We start from the raw sequence: 22,882 nt of genomic DNA, 5'->3' as shown, positions 1-22,882 counted from the left end.
GATGAAATTGCAAAGCACTGAAAGAGGCTTTTTCTTCCCACCCCACTTAGCAGCGATTCTTTCTTGCCCCATCTGGCTCTAGGCTGCCGAACTAGCAAAAGTCTTCAGATAGGGTTCAAGCCGCCTAGCCTATTTCTGTTTGCTAGGTCCAGACATCACCTAGGTTAATTGAACCAGATAAAATGCAATTATCTTCTGGCATTGATGTGCTCAAGATCCCCAAATGTATTTGTGTCTCCAGACTCCTCCCCTGAACTGTCTGCTCAACACTTCTTTCTTGGAGGTCCAGCAGGCATCTCAAAGTCAATGTGTCTGCAGCTGAGCCAACTGCACTTCCACACACACAGACCTGCTCCCTCTCAGCCTTGCCTTCATCAGCTGTTGACAATTCCATCCTTCCAGTCCCCAGGCCACAACTCAGAGTCAGCTGTGAATGCCCCGCTTCTGCCTGCTACCCAGTAAGGCAGGCGGGAGATCTTGCTGGCTCTACCTGCAAAATAGATCTAGACTCTGACGTCTGCCACTCCACCTCCAGTGCTACCACCCTGGTCCAGTATCTGCAGAGGATTATTGCAAAGTTCTGCTAACCCATCTCCCTTGTTCCAACCTTGCCCTCTGATCCACCCTATCAATTCAGGGCTGAGGGAGATTCTTTTAGAATCTGCCAGGCACGGTGGCTCACGCCTGTAATCCCAGCACTTTGTGAGGTCGGATGAATCATTTAAGTCCGGGAGTTAGAGACCAGCCTGGCCAACGTGGTGAAACCTCATCTCTGCTAAAAATACAAAAATTAGCTGGGTGTAGTGGTGCATGCCTGTAGTCCCAGCTACTCGGGAGGTTGAGGCATGACACCTGCTTGAACCTGGGAGGTGGAGGTTGGGTTGTGGTGAGCCAAGATCATGCCACTGCACTCCAACCTGGGTGACAAAATGAGAATCTGTCTCAAAAAATGAAATAAAATCTAAGTCAAAACATGGCACTTTTTTGCTCAAAACCGTCCATTGGCTCTCTATTTCACTTTAAGTAAAAGCCTTACAAGTCCTTACAAATGCTTAATCTGACATTCTACTCTCCTGGGTATTCCTGACCTCATTCATCTCTTACCCTTTCCTTCCACACTGACCCCTTGCTGTTCCTAGAACAAGCCGAGCTCACCCGGCCCCGAGCCCCCTGCACGAGCTGTTCCCTCTGCTGTGATCGCTGTTTCCCCAGATACCACAATGATTCCTCCATATCTTCTTCAAGGGCTTGCTCAAATGTCCTCCACTCAGTGAGGCCTGCCCTGAGCACCCTAGTAAAACTACCAGACCCCTCGCATGCACTCTGTATTTCCCGTTACCATGCCCTACTTTCCCTGTCACTTCATTTCTATCTTATTATATAGTTTGCCTATTTCCCTGTGTGTCTTCTTCTAGTAGAACATACGATTTTTGGTTTTTGGTTTTTTTGTTTTTGTTTTTGCTTTTGAGACAGTCTCACTCTGTCACCCAGGCTGGAGTGCAGTGGCACAATCTCAGGTTACTGTAACCTCCGCCACTCAGGCTCAAGTGATCCTCCCACCTCAACCTCCTGATTAGCTGGGATAATAGGCATGTGCCACCATACCCGGCTAATTTTTGTATTTTTTTGTAGAGATGGGTTTTCGCTATGTTGCCAGGGCTGGTCTTGAACTCCCGGGCTCAAAGCGATCACCCGTCTCGACCACTCAAAGTGCTGAGATTATGGGTGTGAGCCACCGCTCACAATAAATTCTGAGGACAAAGATTTTCATCCTTTTTGGCTTTTTATTGTTGTTGTTTGAGACGGAGTCTCACTCTGTCACCCAGGCTGGAATGCAGTGGCTCAGTTTCGGCTCACTGCAGCCTCAACCTCCTGGGTTCAAGCGATTCTCTCGCCTGTGCCTCCCAAGTATCCATTTTGTTTTCTGATGTAATCCCAATACTTAGTACAGGATCTGGCATAGAGAACATGCCCCAAAAAAGTAGGTATAACATGACCAGAGATCCCGTAATAGCAAAATCCTATAGAACAATTCCTCCCCAGCTCCAGGTAGGACATGCCTGGGGCTGTCCTAACAAGAGCAAGGCTTATCAATTGCATTGTAATACCTTGTTTATGACTTCCCAGCTCTTCTTCCCTACACACTAACCCCTTCCGGAGGAAGTCCTTGCCCAATTACCCACCATATCTGCAATGCTAGTACAGAACACTTAGAGATCAGAGGCAATCTGCCTTACACTTCCCCTCCAGGGCTTTCACTTCAGGGTCTTTTTTTCTGCTTAGGGGCACTCTTGGGTCTCCACTTACAGAGGCCCCAGGCTGGCGGGTGTGGGGGGCAGAGGCAGGTGGTGGGTATTTTTAGGTTTGGTTGCCAGGAAGGGGCTCAAAGACAGAAAGTCACCTGGTCTGAGTGATATGGCAGGCCAGCAGGTGGTACTGGGGGCCCTAGTGGGTGCTCCCTGTGGGAGGAAAAAAGCCCAACCAAGACCTTTATTCAGGCTTTCCAAAATGAAGATAAACACCTCCCTTGCTATCTTCCTTCCCACCCCTCCTCCAGGCAACTACCCATCCTTTCTTTTAAGAGACAGGGTTTTGCTCTCTCACCCAGGCTGGGGTGCAGTGCTTTGATCATAGTTCACTGCAGCCTCAAACTCCTGGGCTTAAGTGATCCTCCACCTTGGCCTCCCAAGTAGCTAGGACTACATGAGCATACCATCACACTCGGCTAATTTTCTATTTATTTATTGACAGAGTCTTGCTCTGTTGCCCAGGCTGGAGTGCAGTGGTGCAATCTCGACTCACTGCAACCTCCCAGGTTCAAGCAATTCTCCTGCCTCAGGCCCCCTGAGTAGCTGGGATTACAGGCACGCGCCACTACGACCAGCTAATTTTTTGTTTTTTGTGTTTATTTTTTGTATTTTTTTTTTCTTTTTTTAGCAGAGTCGGAGTTTCACCATGTTGCCCAGGGTACTCTCAAACTCCTGAGCTCAGGCAATCTGCCCGCCTCAGCCTCCCAAAGTGCTAGGATTACAGGCGTGAGCCACCACACCTGGCCTAATTTTTTATTTTTAATGTTTTTATGATGACAGGGTCTTGAACTCCTGGCCTCAAGCAATCCTTCTGCCTCTGCTTTCCAAATTGTTGGGATTGCAGATGTGATCAGCATGCCTGGACTATTCTTTCTAATCAGGCTCAAAGATTCCACTTAAATTTGTCCCCTTTCCCCTTCACTGCCCTGGTTCAGTCTGCCTTAACTTCTGGACAATTATAATGGTTTCCCAGCCCCTCAGAATCACCTTTCCCCCTGCCCACAGGCTAATGAAGAAAGAATACTTTTCTCAATGCCCAGTTCTACCCTTTTCAACGCAACTCAGCGAACAGCTACTCCTTAAGGACCAAATCAGATATCACCTTTTTTTTTTTTTTTTTTTTTGAGACGTAGTCTCGCTCTGTCCCCAGGATGGAGTGCAGTGGCACAATCTCGGCTCACTGCAACCTCCATCTCCCAGATTCAAGCAATTTGCCTGCCCCAGCTTCCTGAGTAGCTGGGACTACAGGCGCGCACCACCAGGCCCAGCTAATTTTTGTATTTTTAGTAGGGATGGGGTTTCACCATGTTGGCCAGGAAGGTCTCTATCTCTTGAACTCATGATCTGCCTGCCTTGGCCTCCCAAAATGCTGAGATTACAGGCGTGAGCCACCGTGCCTGGTATGGTTCCTTCTTGATCCCACCTCCCTCTCTATCCTCCAAATCCTGTTTTAGTTTCTCCCTAACAAATAATTGGAAATAACCTGAAAGTCATTGAAGAATGGTTAAGTAAATTGTGTAGATCCATGCCACTAATGGCATATTGTATAGATATTAATGTAGTCTCTGGACACATTACTAATCATTTCCTTATTGAGTGAAAAAGGCAGTTACAAACTTATATGGTAGCCTTTCTGAATGCTGTAAAAAAAAAAAAAAAAATGCTTAGAAGAAAGATTGGCTTTGGCTGGGCTGGGTGACTCACGCCTGTAATCCCAACACTTTGGAAGGCCGAGGCGGGCGGATCACTTGAGGTCAGGAATTCGAGACCAGCCTGACCAACATGGTGAAACCCCCGTCTCTACTAAAAATACAAAATTAGCTGGGCATGGTGGCGCATGCCTGTAATCCCAGCTACTTGGGAGGCTGAGGCAGGAGAATCACTTGAACCTGGGAGGCAGAGGTTGCAGTGAGCTGAGATCACGCCACTTCACTCCGGCCTGGGCAATAAGAGCGAAACTCCATCTCAAAAAAAAAAGAGAAAAGAATGAAAGATTGGCTTTGTTCCTTCTCCACTCCCACTGTTTCACTTGACTGGTCTTAAAAAATAATAATAGAAAAGATTGGAAGGAAATATAACAAAATGACAATAGTGGATTGTTCTAAGTGGCAAGATTATGAACATTGGGCTATCTTCTTCTTTTAATTTTATTTTCATTTTTGCTTCTCTGTATTTTCCAAAAAGTGTTTCAAAAAGCATATTATGTTTTCAGAAAGAAAAAAAAAATGTTGTTTAAGGCTCACACCTGTAATCCCAGCACTTTGGGAGGACAAGGTGAGCAGATCACCTGAGGTCAGGAGTTCGAGACCAGCCTGGCCAACACAGTGAAACCCCATCTCTACTAAAAATACAAAATTATCCAGATGTAGTGGTGCATGCCTATAATCCCAGCTATTTAGGAGGCTGAGGCAGGAGAATCGCTTGAACCCGGGAGGCAGAGGTTGCAGTGAGCCGAGATCACGCCATTGCAATGCAGCCTGGGCAACAAGAGCAAAACACTGTCTCAAAAATAAAATAACGAACTAAAAAAGGGGAATTTATGGGTTCACTTAATTAAGAAATTCAAAGCAGAGCTGGATTTGAGACCTCACACAGTGTCACTGGGATGCTATTTCTCTCCATCTCTTGCTGTGTGTGTGTGTGTTTGTGTGTGTGTTGGCCCCATTCCCCAGTGGGAGAGAGAGCACCTCTTTCCCAAGAATTCCAAGATATATCCCACAGTCACCTCTGATTGGCCCAGCTTGAGTCCCATCTCTGAGCCAATCATTGTAGCCAGGAAATTCAGGGCATCAATTGGCCAGGCCTGGATCACAGCCCCACCCTGGAGCCAGTGGGTGGAGTCAGCCCCTTCAGAACCAAATGTAGTGAAAAGGAGGCGTGAGTACCTAAAGAAAAATGGGGTTCCATGACCAGAAAAACTGGGAAAGAGTGCTGGGGGAAAAAAAAAAAAAAACTCAGATGTTCTGCCTCTCTGGGATTTTAAGTGGCTCTCCAAGGGTCATCCAGAAGGAAGATCAGGGACAGGGCTGAGATGTGACCTCACTCAGAGCAGAGATGGAGGGACCTAGGACAGAGCCATCAGCAATCAGCATAGGGTGGCTCTTTGGAGGCCTTTAGCCTGTGCAATCGTCAACAGCCTGGTCAAATCCCAGCTCCACCACTGACAGGCTGTGAGATTCTGTGCAAATCTTGTAAGCCTCAATAAGCCCCAATTTCTTTCTTTCTTTCCCCTTTTTTTTTTTTTTTTTTTTTTTTTGGAGACAGAGTTTCGCTCTTTTTGCCCAGGCTGCAGTGCAGTGGTACGATCTTGGCTCACTGCAACCTCCGCCTTTCGGTTTCAAGCGATTCTCCTGCCTCCGCCTCCTGAGTAGCTGGGATTACAGGCGCCCACCACCACTCCCGGCTAATTTTTGTATTTTTAATATAAATGGGATTTCACCATGTTGGCCAGGCTGGTCTCAAACTCCTGACCTCGTGATCTGCCCGCCTCGGCCTCTCAAAGTGCTGGGATTACAGGTTTGAGCCGCTGCGCCCAGCCAAAAATATGAAATTGCTGTTTAGAAGTGAAAATGGAAACAGGCCCAAAAAGCCAGTTCTGTTGTTGTTGTTGATTTTTTGTTTTTTTTTGAAACAGGGTCTCTCTCTTTCTGTCGCCCAGGCTGGAGTTCAGTGGCATGATGATGGCTCACTGAAACCTTGAACTCTTGGGCGCACACCATCCTCCTGCCTTGGCCTCCTAAGTAGCTGAGACTACAGGTACATACCACCAGGCCCAACTAATTTTTTTCTTTTCTTTCCTTATTATTTATTTATTTATTTATTTTGAGACAGGGTCTCGCTATGTTGACTAGGCTGTTTTCAAACTCCTGGCCTCAAGTGATCCTCCTGCTTTGACCTCTCAAAATGCTAAGATGAGAGGCATGAGCCACTGTGCCTGGCCAATGTGTCAGTTTTTAAGCAAATCTGCCCCTCACACTGTCACCAATGATTGTATTTCCAACAGCCACGTGGTGTCTAGTATCACAGCCTTGATGCTGCTGTTCCCATCACCTAAAACACACTGTTTCTCACTGTTGTCTCCATCCCTTTCTTTTTCCTAGTTAATTCCTACCCTTTCTTCAGGTCCCTGATAAAACTTTCATTCTCCCTGTCATCAAGTGGGAAAAAAATACGTCATGCAGAATAATGCATACTGGATGCCTCATTAATGCGTTTTTTTTTTTTTTTTTTTTTTTTAAGACAAAGTCTTGGTGGGGCACAGTGGCTCACAACCTGTAATCGCAGCACTTTGGGAGGCTGAGGCAGGCAGATCACGAGGTCAAGAAATCCAGACCATCCTGACCAACATGGTAAAACCCGTCTCTACTAAAAATACAAAAATTAGCCAGGCGTAGTGGCGGGCACCTGTAATCCCAACTACCCCGGAGGCTGAGGCGGGAGAATTTCTTGAACCCGGGAGGCGGAGGTTGCAGTGAACCGAGATCGCACCACTGCACTCCAGCCTGGACCACAGAGTGAGACTCCATCTTTTTTTGGGGGGCGGGGGGTGGGGACAGAGTCTCACTCTGTGGCCCAGGCTGGAGTGCAGTGGTGCGATCTCAGCTCACTGCAACCTCCACCTCCTGGGCTCAAGCAATTCTCCCACCTCAGCTTCCCAAGTAGCTGGGACTACAGGCGCGTGCCACCATGCCTGGCTAAGTTTTTGTTTGTTTGTTTGTTTTGAGATGAAGTCTCACTCTGTCGCCCAGGCTGGAGTGCAGTGGTGGGATCTCAGCTCACTTCAACCTCTGCCTCCTGGATTTAAGCAATTCTCCTGCCTCAGCCTCCTGAGTAGCTGGGATTACAGACACGTGCCACCACGCCCAGCTAATTTTTGTATTTTTAGTAGAGACAGGGTTTCTATGTGTTGGTCAGGCTGGTCTCGAACTCTTGACCTTGCGATCTGCCTGACTTGACTTCCCAAAGTGCTGGGATTACAGGCGTGAGCCACCACACTCAGCCAGCTAATTTTTTTTTTTTTAGTAAAGACGGGTTTCACCATGTTGGCCAAGCTAGTATCGAACTCCTGACTTCAAGTGATCTACCTGCCCCAGCCTCCCAAAGTGCTGGGATTACAGGCATGAGCCACCGCTCCCAGCCATTAATGCAAATATTTGTATGTGATTTTATTTATGTATTTATTTGTTTGTTTTCATTTTTATTTTTTTGAGATGGAGTCTTGCTCTGTCACCCAGGCTGGAGTGCAGTAGCATGATCTCAGCTCACCGCAACCTCTGCCTCCTGGGTTCAAGGTATTCTCCTGCCTCAACTTCCCGAGTAGCTGGGACTATAGGCGCCTGCCACCACACCTGGCTAATTTTTGTATTTTTAGTAGAGACGGGGTTTCACTGTATTGGTCAGGCTGGTCTTGAACTCCTGACCTTCTGATCCACCCACCTTGGCCTCCCAAAGTGCTGGGATTACAGGTGTGAGCCACCGGGCCCAGCCTTGTGTGTGATTTTCAACATACAAGAAATTCCTGGAAGTCAGGAGAACGGGTGCTCACACAAACAGAGGGCAAAAGGGACTGGATCTTAATCATCCTTTTGTTCCCAGAACCTGACACGCAGGGGATGAGTGTTCTTCCTGAAACGAAGGAAGATGATGAGTGTCCTTCAACATCTTCATCACTGCTGCTGTTCATTGAGCATTCATTATGTGGCAGGCAATGTAAACCAAGATCTTGTGAGTGCCACCTGGCAGATGAGGAAACTGAGGCACAGAGAGGCAATGTTACTTGACCAAGGTCACACCTACGCAGCCTATTTGTTAAATGAACCCGGGAACCCATGCCAGCACCCCCTTGGTGGAAATCAGCCAGCAACAGAAAATGCTTCCAACTTCATGCAGCCCTTCTTGTTGGGGTGGTGACATTCAGGATATCAATGGCCATCAGCAAGCAGAACAAGGCCATTCCTAGTGGGTGCGCTACCTGGGATGTGTGTGTGTGAGTGAATCAGGGATGCAGCTGGTGGTGATTCACAGATTGCTGTGTAAGGAGCCTGAGTAGGAGACACAAGAGAGAGGAAGCTTCCTTTCTCTATCTCTCTCAGTTGCACACATGACCTGTGACTCCATCATTGGTGAGATGAGTCCCACTTCAAACTTATGTAGCCAACAAACAAGCAAACAAAAACAGGCCAAAGAGAAGGATTTCCTATCAGTTTTCCTGGAATCACCAGAAAGATGTTTCAGATTCTTTACAAAATCCCAGGATGTAGTCACCTGTCCAGGACATGCCATCAGGAAAGGGAGGTCCACCTTTGGGGTCAGGGGCATACAGGGAGCTGGGGAGGCTGGCCCAGGCTGGAGTGCAATGACACAATTCCAGCTCACTGCAACTTCTGCCTCCCAGGTTCAAGTGATTCTCTTGCCTCAGCCTCCCAAGTAGCTGGGACTACAGGCACGCACCACGATGCCCAGCTGATTTTTATATTTTTAGTAGAGACGGGATTTCACTGTGTTGACCAGGCTGGTCTCAAACTCATGACCTCATGCTCTGCCCACCTCAGTCTCCCAAAGTGCTGGGATTACAGGCGTAAGCCACTGCCCCCAGCAAGGTCCTGGATTTTCTCAGGGAAGCTGCAACAGGCTCTGCCTGAGTGGCAGAGCTGCAGTGACTCATCAGGTCTCAGGCCTGCCCTTGGTAAACCTGCATAGGGTGACTTCAAAGTTAATTACACTACGTGCTTTCAAGATACTGGGATGAAAGGCCTTGGGAGGCATAATTACTTGAGCAGACATTCTTCAAGGGCCCTGGAGGAGCCCAGGTTACTATCTGTAGGCATCCTTTGCCCCAGGTGGGCTTTTTTTTTTTTTTTGAGATGCAACCTTGCTCTGTCACCCAGGCTGGAGTGCAGTGGCACAATCTCAGCTCACTGCAACCTCCGCCTCCTGGGTTCAAGCAATTCTCCTGTCTCAGCCTTCCAAGTAGCTGGAACTACAGGTGTGTGCCACCACGTCCACCTAATTTTTGTATTTTTAGTAGAGACAGGGTTTCACCATGTTGGCCAGGCTGGTGTCTAACTCCTGACCTCAGGTAATCTGCCCACCTCGGCCTCCCAAAGTGCTGGGATTACAGGTGTGAGGTTGGCCTTCTTAAAGGGGCAGTGCTTCTCCCACAGCTTCAGGGCTGAGCCCTCTGCTCATCCCATCAGCCTTTCCTGCACGGGCAACCTTGGTGAAGTCAAGCCCTAGATGTGCACCTTCCCTGAACCTCAGTAGGCTACGGGACACCGCTTCACATGGGCCACTTGAAAGGATAGAGAGCTGCTGTTGGTGCCCAAGGCTAGGGTGAAAGAGGAGGAGGCCAGAGGGAGGAGAAGGAGAAAAAGGTGGCTTCATGGCAACCTTTATCCTGCACCTTGACGTTTCTCCCTCCCTGGCCCACATGCAGGCCTGAAACAGGCAGACCCTGGAGAAGGCTGCTTTGAGAACAAATTATGGATGTCTGGTAATTGGGCAGAGTGAGGTCAGAGCTTGGAATGTGTGGACTTCTCCAATGACCGGTTGTGTTCCTGTGGGCGCTTGTGCTGTAGGCTCTGGGAAAGAGGCCATGGGACTGAGCATTCTCAGCCATAACTGTTTCCACAGCTGCTTCTGAAATAAAGCAGAGATGAGAGGAGGGAGGAGAGGAGGGGAGAGAGAATATTTAACTTTGCTATAACACTTTGCACTGCTGACCAAGTACAGTGGCTCACACCTGTAATCCAGACACTTTAGGAGGCTGAGGCTGGAGGATGGGTTGAGCCCAGGAGTTTGAGACCAGCCTGGGCAACATAGAGAGAACCCTGTCTCTACCAAAAAAAAAAAAAAAAAAAAAAAAAAGATTATCCAGGCATGGTGGTGCTTGCCTGTGGCCCTAGCTAGATCATTGGAGCCTGGGAGGTGGAGGTTATAGTGAGCCATGATCCTGTCATTGCACTCCAGCCTGGGCAGCAGAGCAAGACCCTGTCTCAAATAAATAAAAATAATACTGCACTAAAGGGGCTTCCGTTGGAGCTGCTTCAGGGGTCTGCCTGATCCATTCTCCCTTAGGAAACCCTGGGGTGAGGGCACCAAAGGTAGGAAGCGGGAAGGCAGTGAATGGAAAGGGATGCTACCCCCTAGAAGGGGGCAGGCCAGTGACTTCAGGAGCTTGTATTTTCTTCTTTTTATTTTTGAGACGAAATATTGCTCTGTTGCCAGGCTGGAGTGCAGTGATCTCAGTTCACTGCAATCTCCAACTCCCTGGTTCAAGCGATTCTCCTGCCTCAGCCTCCTGAGTAGCTGGGATTACAGGCACACACCACCATGCCCAGCTAATTTCTGTATTTTTAGTAGAGACAGGGTTTCACCATGGTCTCAATCTCCTGACCTTGTGATCCGCCCGCCTTGGCCTCCCAAAGTGCTGGGATTACAGGCGGAAGCCACCACGCCCTTTTGAAGGGGATAAGAAACAGAGGGGAGGTGACGAGACCAAGCGCAGAGGAAACCCAGCCCCTTCTTTTGTCCCAGGTCAAAGTTTCCCTGGTCCCTCCCCTCCTTCCTTTTCAGAATCTTTTGCTGTCTAGTCGTGGACACCCCCTGCTCAAGGGTTCTGTGGCCTCCAAAACACTTGCAGACCTCTTTGACCTCACAGTAACCTCCTCCCACCAGCCAAGCCCATGACAGCGTCCCAGTTCAGGTCTTTCTCTTCCTATCTCTTGAGCTACAAGCTTCCCTTCTCACTCCCCCCATAACCTGTGATAGAACTTAGAGGAGTGGATACCTGTGTGTGTATGGGGGAGTGGAGTGTGGAAGGGAAGGGGCATGAGGGGATGTGCTGGAATATTGACAAGCACCTACATCTTCATCCAGGCAGGACTACACAATAGAAAAACGTACACTCAACGCCGGCTGTGGTGGCTCAGGCCTGTAATCCCAGCACTTTGGGAGGCCAAGGCGGACAGATCACGAGGTCAGGAGATCGAGACCACAGTAAAACCCAGTCTCTACTAAAAATACAAACAAACAAACAAACAAACAAAAAAACAAAATTAGCAGGGCACGGTGGCGGGAGCCTGTAGTCCCAGCTACTCAGGAGGCTGAGGCAGGAGAATGGCGTGAACCCGGGAGGCGGAGCTTGCAGTGAGCTGAGATCCGGCCACTGCACTCCAGCCTAGGCGACAGAGCGAGACTCTGTCTAAAAAAAAAAAAAAAGAACAGATCTTATTCTGAAGCAGTTCAGTCATCCTGGCCTCCCAGACACCTCATGCCTGGGTTGTGACCTCAGCTTCCTAAGCCTTCTTCCTGCCTTTCTCTGTTCTCCAATCTCCCTGCCCACTGTCGCCAGATTCACATTCCCCAAGTTAACTTCCATCGTGCCCCTCCCCCAGCAGAGGCTCCTCAAGGTCCAGGTGCTGCCCGATGGAAGTCAGGCGAGTGGGCCCAGAAGGGGTCAGGCTAAGCGGGCATAATGGCTTCTGTGTAGACAATTCTCCCCATTTTACAGATTTGGAAATCAGGGCTCAAGAAGGCCCAGAGCTTGCAGCTAGGGAGTGGGAGAGTTTTCTGGATGCAAGTCTGCAGGATTAGACTTCTCCAGCCTCAGCCACTGTGACTTGTCTCCCTCCCCCTCCCTGTTTGAACCTCCCTGAGTATCTCATGCTAGTTCCTACCTCTTTTGGCCTTTGCACATGCTGTTGCCTCTGCTGGGAATGACTTTCCCCAGCAAAATCCCACTCATATCTCAAGGCTCAGGCTGAGTACCTTTGAAACACCTTCCTTGATGGTATCAGACACATTCCCGCCCTCCTTTGCCCTTAGTTCACACTAGGCCTCTCACACTGGATTCTAGATTGGGGTGAACCACTTGCTACTCTGAGTCCTTCCCCTGACTAGCCCATGAGTCCCTGGAAGCTAAGATTCACACTTCATGTTTGAAACAAGGAGTTATCGTAACAGAGCGCTTACAAGGTACCTGGGACTATGGAGTCAATGTTAGCAGCGTGGGCTGCAGAGCCAGACATCTTTTCTGTGCCTCAGGGTCCTCATCTATAAGATAGGGATCACATGGCCGGGTGCGGTGGCTCACACCTATAATCCCAGCACTTTGGGAGGCTGATGCGAGTGGATCACCTGAGGTCAGGGGTTCGAGACCAGCCTAACCAACATGGAGAAACCCTGTCTCTACTAAAAATACAAAATTAGCCAGGCATGGTGGCACATGCCTGTAATTCCAGCTACTCAGGAGGCTGAGACAGGAGAATCACTTGAACCCGGGAGGCGGAGGTTGCAGTGAGCTGAGATTGTGCCATTGCACTCCAGCCTGGGCAACAAGAGCGAAACTCCATCTCAAAAAATAAATAAAATAAAATAAAATAAAATAAAATAAAATAAGGAACATAATACACTAACCTCACAGACTTGTTGGGAGCAAAGGGTTGGAAATGGCCTGGCACAGGTGAGCCCTCAATGAACTCAGCCCTTGTGTTCATCTGAGGTCTCGCTGAATTCTGGCAACCCTCAGAAACAGGCATCATCACCCCAACATTACAGAGGAGGAAACTGAGATCTGCCCAAAGTCCCCAGGATGTCAATCCTGTGCTCCCAATCCTCCACGCCTGCACCACCTCCAGCCTAGTACCTGGCACCCTGGTGCCCACACAAGCCCAGTTAGCAAATGTTTTTTGTGGCACGAATGAAAAGAACTCAGCAGATGCCTGTTTGCCCCTCTGGTAGGGGCAAAATTTCCTTGTGATTATTTGGCGTACTTAATAAACTGTATGGTTGATACATTAATGTCACTTCCTTAGAGGCTGTCAGCCACTGCCCACTCCCAAACATTAGCCCTCTGAGTAAGAAGTGCAGGAAGAAGCATGATGGGTAGAAATGGGGCAGAGCAGCAGGGCGGGAGGGATTCTCAGATTATAGCTTTTTTTTTTTTTTTTTTTTTTTGAGATGGAGTCTCGCTCTGCCGCCCAGGCTGGAGTGCAGAGGCCGGATCTCAGCTCATTGCAAGCTCCGCCTCCCGGGTTTACACCATTCTCCTGCCTCAGCCTCCCGAGTAGCTGGGACTACAGGCGCCCGCCACCTCGCCCGGCTAGTTTTTTGTATTTTTTAGTAGAGACGGAGTTTCACCGTGTTAGCCATGATGGTCTCGATCTCCTGACCTCGTGATCCGCCCATCTCAGCCTCCCAAAGTGCTGGGATTACAGGCTTGAGCCACTGCACCCGGCCCAATTATAGCCTTTTAGACAGCTTGACTTTCATGTATGTAAACACCTTCATATCCAAAAAGTAAACCAAAAAAGAGGAGGGGGAGAAGCATTAGCTTATTATTACGATTGATGAAATAGGCTAGGCACAATGGCTTATGCCTGTAAACCCAGCACTTTCAGAGACTGAGGTGGGAGGATTGCTTGAGCCCAGGAGTTCAAGACCAGCCTGGGCGACATAGTGAGACCTCATCTCTACAAAAATATACAAAAATTAGCCAGGCATGGTGGCGCACACCTGTGGTCCCAGCTACTAGAGAGGCTGAGGCAGGAGGATCCCTTGAGTCTGGGAAGTTGAAGCTGCAGTGAGCCATGATTGCACCACCACAGTCCAGCCTGGGTGACAAAGCAAGATCCTGTCTCCAAAAGAGAAAAAAAGGAACTATACTTTTCACTGTAAAAGACATATAAAGACCAGTTCCTTATTATTTTCTCTCAGGGCCTGTAGTTGGTAACTTCCACTCGCTGTCTGATGTCAGGTTGTCCATCCCAGAAGGTCCTAAGCTCCAGGGAGGCCAGGGGCAGGTTGGAGCGGCCTCTGCTGCATTCCCCCAGCACCTCATTCAACCAGGTGTGGGTGAACAAAATGGCACTTCACAGGCTGACCAACTGACCACTGACTCCTGGCTGCCACCCAGCCCCAAGGCCCGGGCTCTGCTTACCACCTGCCATTCCAGGGCCTACTGGCGTTTCCTGGCTTTGGGTAACACACCTGAAACCTGATGCTTGTAAAGGGGACCCCACCTTTACATGGGCCTCACACAGCAGGAAACCCTCCACCAGGCCATGAGCCTGTGGGTCACTGGGTCTTGACGGCCAGCACTGGAAGGGGCCTTGAGCTACGTCCAGGATTTCAAAACACCCAAGGGGAACTTTCCAGGACCTTCCACCCGCTTCCCTGGTAGACCTATTAGCCTATTAGCTTCGCTCTTGCCTCTGGATTGAGACGGTGGCAATAATGGCTCTTGGCCTAACGAAAGGAAGTAAACTGTGTTGGGTAAATGCAGACCGACAGATTCTTTTCCAAGCTGGTGAGACCAAGGCAGGCGAGGCTGAGCGCTGCCCTTTTATCAAGGCTTGGCTGAAGGACCTTACCCAGGGTCACTATCGGAGCTTGCTCCAGCACCCTCCCTCATGGAGCCCCAGGGCCAGCGGTGGAGAGGGTCACAGCACCTCCACAAACCACACAGCGAGATGGCCTGGGCTCAAGTCTTGCCTCTGCCACCAGAGCTGTGACTGTGGGCAAGATATTTTACAGCGGGACCAGTTTCTTGTCCGAAGGTAGAGCTATTCACAGGACCTCACTCAGAATTCTTGTGTGGATAAAATCATGTGTGAAGAGTTTTTAGGGCCTTGCTTATCAAAGAGGGGTCCCAGGCCATCAGCACAGCTGGAGTGTGCAGGGAGAAGCTCTCAGCCCCACCCCACCCTCTTTACAAGACCCCCGCGTGGCGTCTGTGTGCACTCATGTTTTCAAAGCCCCCTGGACATCCCAACCATAGCCCAAGTGTTGTGAACGTGGCCCCAGTCACACCTGCCTCCAGGGCGAGGGCTTGTTCCTCACTGACTGTGCTGATCCCAGCAAGACCCACTTCTGGTTCTGCGGGGAGAGTCCCAAGGGCACAGAGGTGGACAAAGGGCTGCCTCCATCACTTTATCTTTTCTACTTTATTACTTCAAATTAACAACCACAATAAAGCTCAAAAAAGTCCAATATTTACACAGGAAAAAAGTACAAAATTCCCCCCAAAGTTCTTCAGTATTTTTTTTCAGTTTTTTAAATTACAAAGTAATAAAAAGCTTTGCTCTTTAATTAAAAAAAAAAAGGAAAAAGGGGAAACAGAGGTAAATAAATTAGGAAAACACACACACGGAGAAAACAAACAAAAATAAAATAAAATAAAAACAAAAAGAGGTGTTAACTAGGAAGGATGAGTTAATCCAAAACCCAGCCCTGACCCCAGGCTCCTCCTCAGAAAGGTGGAACCCAGGGAGAGGGGGGACCCCAGGTGACTGTCAGGACCAGGGAAGTAATTTATAACTCAGAGCCAGATGCCTTCTGGAAGTAGTCTCCATGGATTCTGCCCTAAAACCAGGAACGGAAGATGGAGCTGCCACCGGCTGATGACGGGTTGAGGGGGATCGGTGGCAGTGAGGACCCTCTGAACTCTGAGGGATGCGGAGGTCACCGCCCACCCCCATGTCCTTGTTAGTAGACACAGGAGAACGGGAATTTGGGCTGGCAGGCGGGGCAGGCCGTGGCACCTGCTGTCCTGGGAAACACAGGTCAATACATCCACACACGCACACAAGGGACACCGACCCCCACAACCTCCCCATCCACTCCATGGAGAGGCAGAGGGGGAGCCTGGAGGCCAGGGGGACACTGGAAAAGCCCAGCACAGGAAGTCGGCCACTGTCATCTCAGAGTGGGTGGGGCTGTGCGTATCTCCTGGATTGTGAGGCTCGGGAAACTCGGTGGGAACTGCCTTCGACTGACCACACCACTGCCTGGTGATGCTCGAGGGCCGGCTTTGGCTCTGGGACCTGTCACTTCTCCGACCCGGACCCGACCCGTTCCTCTCCGGGCAGGTGACGGGTGGGGGCAGGAACAGGAGGCCGGGCAGGGCCGTGGCGTCTGGCTCCTGTAGCCTGGTGTTGTCAGGGGAGCATCTGGCAGCCTGAAGGTTGGGGGTAGCGGGCACCACAAAGGGGCAAGAATCCTCAGTGCTGAGGGCATTTCATCTTCTTGCCATTGGCAAATAAATCAAAGAAACAAACTCCATCGTCGGTTTTGTGCTGGGTTTTTTTTGTTGTTCTTTTGAGTGGTTTATTTTTGCCATCTTTTTTTGTTTTTTTAAAAGAAAATACAGTGAAGACACTAGAAGGGAAAAGGGAGAAGACAGGTGAGGTGCACAGCTGTCTCTGGCTACTCTTTTTTTTTTTTGAGATGGAGTCTTGCTCTGTCCCCCAGGCTGGAGGGCAGTGGCACAATCTCGACTCACTGCAATCTCCACCTCCCGGGTTCAAGCGATTCTCCTGTCTCAGCCTCCCAAGTAGCTGGGATTACAGGCGCCCACCACCACACCTGGCTAATTTTTGTGCTTTTAGTAGGGATGGGTTTTCACCATGTTGGCCAGGCTGGTCTCGAACTCCTGACCTCAAGTGACCTGCCCATCTGGGCCTCCCAAAATGCTGGGATTACAGGTGCGAGCCACTGCACCCGGCCCCCCGAACTCCTGTCTTCTCGTCCTTTGGTCTATCTCCCTCTGAACCCCAGAGCCTGGCTCAAGGCCCAGCACGCTAGGAGATCCACCTTCATGTGACAGAAACGGATTATCTCCCTCCTCTGCCCTCCTGGTGAGCATCTCCCCACCCCACCCACCCCCAAATATCTGTCCAGCCAGCCATGGACAGCCTGGTTCCTGGGCCTGAGATCTGAGGAAGGCCTGTCCTGTTCATGCCTCCTCTCTGTGTGGATGAACTCCTACAACACAGACGACACACAGATTGTCCCAGTGTGAAGTCGAGTCCCCTGACGTGTCGGGCTACTGCTACTGCCTACAAATGGATACACGTTCCCCAGACAGCTAAGATTACACCCTCGACAAGTCCAAAGAACCCCTGCCACCTCCCCTTTCCCAAGCCAGGTCCCAGAGTGGAGCGTTTCCATGCCCCGCTTCAAGGCCTCGTGCAGTCAGGGAAGAACCAGGAGGCTCACGCTGGCCAGAGGGCCTCTCCCAGTCCTACTACAGAGGCCGAAAAAGGGCTCCCTTGCTTCCTCCACAGTCCTGTTGTGAGTCTTGTGCAGGAATTAACTTGCGTAACAGCCCAGAGGCTGAGACAGGGCTAATGCCGTGGGAGAGGTCAGAGTGTGAGCCCGTGGCCCCATCTCTGCTGGGAACCAACCTTCCAGAACGTTTTTTTCTTCTTTTTCTTTTTTTTTTTTGTTGAGACAGAGTCTCGCTCTGTCGCCCAGGCTAGAGTGTAGTGGTGCAATCTCAGCTCGCTGCAAGCTCCACCTCCCGGGTTCATGCCATTCTCCTGCCTCAGCCTCCTGAGTAGCTGGGACTACACACGCCCACCACCACACCTGGCTAATTTTTTGTTTTTTTGTTTTTTGTTTTTTGTTTTTTAGTAGAGACGGGGTGTTGGCCAGGATGGTCTCGATCTCCTGACCTTGTGATCCGCCCGCCTTGGCCTTCCAAAGTGCTGGGATTACAGGTATGAGCCACCGTGCCCGGCCTCCAGAATATGTTAAGGCAGAAGGAGACAGAGGGCTGGCCGAGGGCAGAAAAAGTTTTTTCAGCAGAAATTAATTCATGTGGGGTCAGGCCTGAGCAGAGAAACCGTTGGCCCTGAGCCAGGCAGGCTCCAAGGTTTTAAACTCCTTGACGCCCCTTAGAGTTCTGGGGCACCTGGTACCATCTGCCACTGCCACTGCCACCCACCCCTTACAACACATTAGTCTCTTTCTGGGGCCTGGGAGCTTCTAGGCCGGCTGGGCTGGTTGCATCTGCAGCAGTCATGGACTCACCTAAGCAAACACTGGTCCAATGGGGGCTCTCCTCACTTCCCGAGATGGTCAAATGGCACACTTGTCTTTTGAGGGAGGAAAGGGAGAGAGAGGGAGGGACAAGCTTCAAGTCAAGTCCCTCAGCTGCTGGCGATGGAGATTTGGCAAGTCTCTCCCCGCTGAGGAGTTCTACCCCCACCCCCACCTCTATGCAGCCCCTCAAGCCAAGGGAAAGCCTGTGTGATTCCAGTGACTCTAAGATGTCCCTGCCTGTAGGTAAGAACATTGCCCCAGGAGGCAAACCTGCTACCTAAGTAAATGGCCAAGGAGGGTTCTCTCGCAGGACTCCCTCCTCGCCCACAGGCAGGAGGACGAGGGCAGGGCTCCCATCCACCTCTGCCAGGACACCTTCCCTGGGCAACTACAGATTCCCCCTTCCCAAGTGTCCCCATCCAAACATGGCCCCAAAGTGGATGGGACCTCACCGCCCCTATACCCCATGCTCTTGCCAATGCTCACGGGGGTTCCTGGGCGCTCCCTGATGTCAGGGAGTAGGAACACCTCATCTCTGAGCCCCTGCTGCCCACCCCGGCTGGGCCGCTGGCAGTGAAAGTTGGAGCCCAGCCGTGACACTTGTCAGGGAATGTTACTGCCCTGAGCCTTGGTAAATGACTTTGCTCAAGAGGGCTCATTAGACCTCAGAGGATTAAATGAGGCCAAGTCCCGGCTCAACAGAAGGGGTTCACTCTGAGGCAAGCAGCGTCGACGGGGAGGGAAGAACAGAGCCGAGGCCTGACCTCACAGTGGGGGGTCTCTAGCTCAGTTGTGAGGCCCAGAGGGACTGGCAGGGGGGCAGCTCACCTGTGAGGCTGGGATCCGGGACACCTCTTGCCGCCCAGTGAGGTCTGAGGAGGAGACGTTGGCGGGCGCGCCCCTGTGCAGCCTCATACTCACCTTCCTCTCCCGGTCGACCCGTGAGATCGCTCTGGGAGAAGTATTGCCTGGAGAAAGAGGCGTGGAAAGCCACCCTCAGAGTGGGCACAGAGCCCCCCACCCACCCTGAGCCCAGCCCACTGCCTGAGTCCCTGCTCACCAGCTGGCTGGATGCGGGAGGCTGGCGTGGAAGCCACAGGCTCGGCGGCACTGCGGAGCCGGTTGGCAGTGGCCCCCGTGGGTGGGCCAGGGGGCAGGGCTCGGGTCGCGGACCCCCGTAGCTGCCCCATCCTCTCCTCGCGCTCGTGTTCTCGCCGCTCCCGGTCCACATCCTCGGGGTTCCGGGCTGCACCCTGCAGGGATACAAGAAAAGACACCAGTCGGCCCCAGAGGCCAGGGTATTCTGGGCCCAGCAGCCCTGCAGGGCACAGCAGGGGAGGGAGGCCGGGTAGGGATCTCAGAAACCCTCTGCTCCAGCCTCCCCTACAAGCGTGGGAAGCCATGACCCCCAATCACACAGCACAGAGACACGAAGCCACACAACCACCGAAGGAAGGAGAAAGCAGGAGTCTGGGGGCAGAGGGAGGTCAGTCTGCCCTGCTCTCCCGGGATGGAGCCAGAGCCAGGACAACTAATGCCCCCAGGATGATCAAGAGCACCTCTTGGCCCTCCTGGCCTGGGACTGGGCCTGCCCTGGCCCCCCTCGGTGTACCAAGAGCCCTTAACTACTCAAGGTTGCCAAATCGGGCAGGGAACCTGTTTAGAAGCCTCTAGCAGACTAGCTAGGGGTGTCCAGAGTGGGAAAAGGACAGGCCCAGAGTCACAAAACTAGTGGAAGTGGGCCAGGACTCAGACCAGGTCTCCTGGTATGCAGCCAGGGGCTCTTTCACCAGGGAGCTGTCCTGCCCCTGCTGGGACCTGGCAATGGCTTCTGGCAGGTGCCGTGGAGGCCACAGCCAGGAGGCCCAGGGAACCCACACAGACACCGCCTGCCTTGGGATGGGCGCTCAAGGGGAGCTGGAGAAGAAAATGGGGCCATGTGCCCCATGGAGGAAGAAGAGGCCCAGCAGGCACGGCTGGAGCAGAAGGGGTGCCCTAAGCCCCCAGGTGCCGGCTCTACAGCCACTGCTGCCCCTGTGCAGGAGGAAGTGAGAAGGGGCCAGAGAAGAGCGTGTGTGGGGGCAGCGCCCGACTGCGTTACCTAGTTCATCCCGGGGCCGTCCACAGGGAAGGGCAGGGGGCTGGCAGGAAGGGGGCCGCATCTGTGGAGGAGAGAGCTGCGGGCTGAGTGGGGGGCCTGCTCATGGGCCACAGGGTGTGGTTCCTGCAACCCATGTCTCTCCCAGGAGACTCGCCAAGAGGTGGCGGTGGGCCCTGTCTTTAAGCAACTCCAGGAAGTAGCGGCTAAGACCAGAATGATCCATGAATCTTAGGGAGGCACCAAGGCCCAGAGAGGCCTTGTGACCTGCCTGGGGTCGCACAGCTCACGGCAGAGCTAGGGTCTGAACCCAGGCCTTTGCCACCTAGTCCCACTCTGCTCTCTGCACCCCAAGAGGTCACTGTTCAGAGCCTTGCCTTAGAACACTCTAGAAGACGCATCTTCCCATCCTCCCACCCAGAAGCCTCTCAGGCAGGCCTGGGACCACCAAGGCTCTCACTCCTGACCTCTGGTTCTCACCCTGGGCTCCCATTCAGTTGCAGGCTGGGAAACAGTGACTCAGCCAGAGCCCCAGCAAAGCCTGGGGAGGAACACGAGCTGTGGCATCTCCGTGCTGAACCTTCTGCGGGCAGGGCCACATCAACCCTGCAAGGCAGGTCAATCTCATTTCCATGGTTGGGAAGCAGAGGCTGAGTGACTCACTCCACGGTGTGGAGCCCTGCAGCCAGCAGCCAAGAGGAGTGCTGGAACCCCTGCCCTTTGTGAGCCCAAAAGGCTCAGGCCATTGCCAGCCCGGAGGCAGGAAGTGGGCGACTCTCCATGGTCCCATCCATCCCACAGGACGCAAGAAACACACAGCAGGGAGCTCTCTTGGCCTTTATTGCCCACAAAAAATGCAAAAGATCAGCAAAGTCACACGAGCATCCACCTGTCATCATATGGACCTCTGTCCTTGGCTGTGTTGAATTCCTTCCCGGTCAGCTGACTGGACCTCAGAACAGTGGCTGTATGTGCTGCGAGTGGCTTCCAGGCTCCAGGGATCCACAGATCCCAGCAGCCCGGTGCAGAACACCACAGGGTGTCCTGTCTACTGTCGGGTTGGCATGGGAAGCGCCGGCCTCAGGGTGAAAGTTCCCATTGCATGTTTTCCAGGTGCTCCTGCCAGAGGACTGCTGGAAGTGGTTCAGCTCAATACGGTGGCCGTGGCAATGAGTCAGTGATTGGCAAAGGATAAGGCTGTGGGCACCTCTGCCCAGCTTCTAACTTCAGGGCCTGACTCAAGAGGGACTCCAGGAAGGCGGTCAGAGCAGCAGCAGTGGATGGACAGGTGCTCCTGGCCTGCTTGGAGAAGAGATCTTGCTGGCTAGACAGTCTTGCGAGACTCCATAACAGAGGCACCTAGAGCACTGACGTCCACAGAACGTTCTGGATGAAGGAAATGGTCCCGTCTGCCTTGCTGGATGTGGTGGCCACTGGAGTGCAGGGGCGTGATCTCGGCTCACTCCAACCTCTGCCTCCTGGGTTCAAGCGATTCTCCTGCCTCAGCCTCTCCAGTAGCTGGGATTACAGGAACACACCACCATGCCCAGCTAATTTTTTGTTTTTAGTAGAAATGGGTTTCACCACGTTGGCCAGGCTGGTCTTAAACTCCTGACCTTGTGATCCGCCCTCTTTGGCCTCCCAAAGTGCTGGGATTACAGGCATGAGCCATCATGCCTGGCTGACATTTCCAGTCTTGATTAACTTTAATTCATTAAAAATGTGTTGCATGTGCCAGTGGCCACTATCCTGGACAGTGTCAGTCTAGAGAATACAAAATCCATTCTTGGAGCTGTGCTGAGCTGGAGGGCCAAGCCCATCATGAACCAGACGTGGGAGTGACTATCTCGATGAGAAAGTGCCCAGTGCCCAATGCCCTGTGGTGGAAAGAGCTGGTCCCAGGTGCTCAAGGCCATGGGCCCCATTTGGAGCCAGAAGGTCTAGGGTGAAATCAGAGAAGACGCCCCCTGCCCATATCCCATTTCCAGCCCTGCGGAAAAGGGCAACCAAGGCCTCTCCCTCTCTGCCTGACCTCTGTCTTACTCCTTACTGAACAAGAAACCCAGAGAGAAGAAAAGCCGACCAACGTGCTGACCTTGCCTTCCAGAACAGAGCCTCGGTCCTAATCATCTAGCAGGGCGGCTGAGGACCCTGCCATGAAAGAGGCACACCAGGATGAAGCAAGAGGAGGTGTTTAATGAGTTCAAGTTCAACAGAGGCCGCTGACGGGGTCTGGCCGTGAGTCTGTCCTGGGACCCGCTCCCACCAGGCCCCTTGTGGGCAGTGGCCACCATCCCTCCTTCAGGCTGTCCTGGCCCTCAGGTGGCTGGCTACTTCCCTAGGATCCCATGGCAGGGCCTTTTCCACCATGCCCTCCACTGTGCTGCTATCTCTTGGGAACAGGGGGTCATCCCATCCTCCCAAGAAACACTTCCTCAGGCCTGGCCCCGATGGGCTCAGGCACACCTGGCGACATCAGAAATGGGGCCCTGGAGTCCAGACCACAGGCCAGTAGTTTTGGGGCAGCTCCTCCACCTCCTCCACCTCCTCCATGGGCCTATCTGGGGGGCTCTGGGTGCCCAGGGGCGCCGGGCACCTGGAAGGGACAAAAAGAGCACAGCTGAGGCTCAGCCTCTTGCGCTCGCTGGTC

The 22,882-nt window shown here is 52.0% G+C and overlaps 1 protein-coding gene across 6 annotated transcripts in view; it reads right to left on the bottom strand.

Annotated features, from left to right (window-relative positions):
• Positions 1–8,491: 8,491 nt before the first annotated feature.
• Positions 8,492–22,882, bottom strand: part of CSNK1E (casein kinase 1 epsilon) — a 34,160-nt gene continuing 19,769 nt past the window's right edge. For 2 of the 6 annotated variants that reach the window (XM_007975753.3, XM_007975752.3), the window contains exons 8-12: positions 20,236–20,296; positions 19,195–19,387; positions 18,963–19,102; positions 18,123–18,187; positions 15,235–16,466 (exon numbers count right to left, since the gene is read on the bottom strand). In XM_007975753.3, coding sequence (XP_007973944.2) covers positions 18,171–18,187; positions 18,963–19,102; positions 19,195–19,387; positions 20,236–20,296 — 411 coding nt within the window. In that variant the 3' untranslated portion in view covers positions 15,235–16,466; positions 18,123–18,170. Of the gene's footprint in view, positions 9,948–15,234; positions 16,467–18,122; positions 18,188–18,962; positions 19,103–19,194; positions 19,388–20,235; positions 20,297–21,055; positions 22,829–22,882 lie in introns of those variants that run through there. The other 4 variants (XM_007975754.3, XM_007975756.3, XM_007975755.3 and 1 more) reach the window with 4 other exon arrangements.

This window comes from Chlorocebus sabaeus, chromosome 19, assembly GCF_047675955.1.
Source record: "Chlorocebus sabaeus isolate Y175 chromosome 19, mChlSab1.0.hap1, whole genome shotgun sequence".
Lineage (NCBI taxonomy): Eukaryota > Metazoa > Chordata > Mammalia > Primates > Cercopithecidae > Chlorocebus > Chlorocebus sabaeus.
This window is presented reverse-complemented; position numbering and strand designations above follow the sequence as displayed.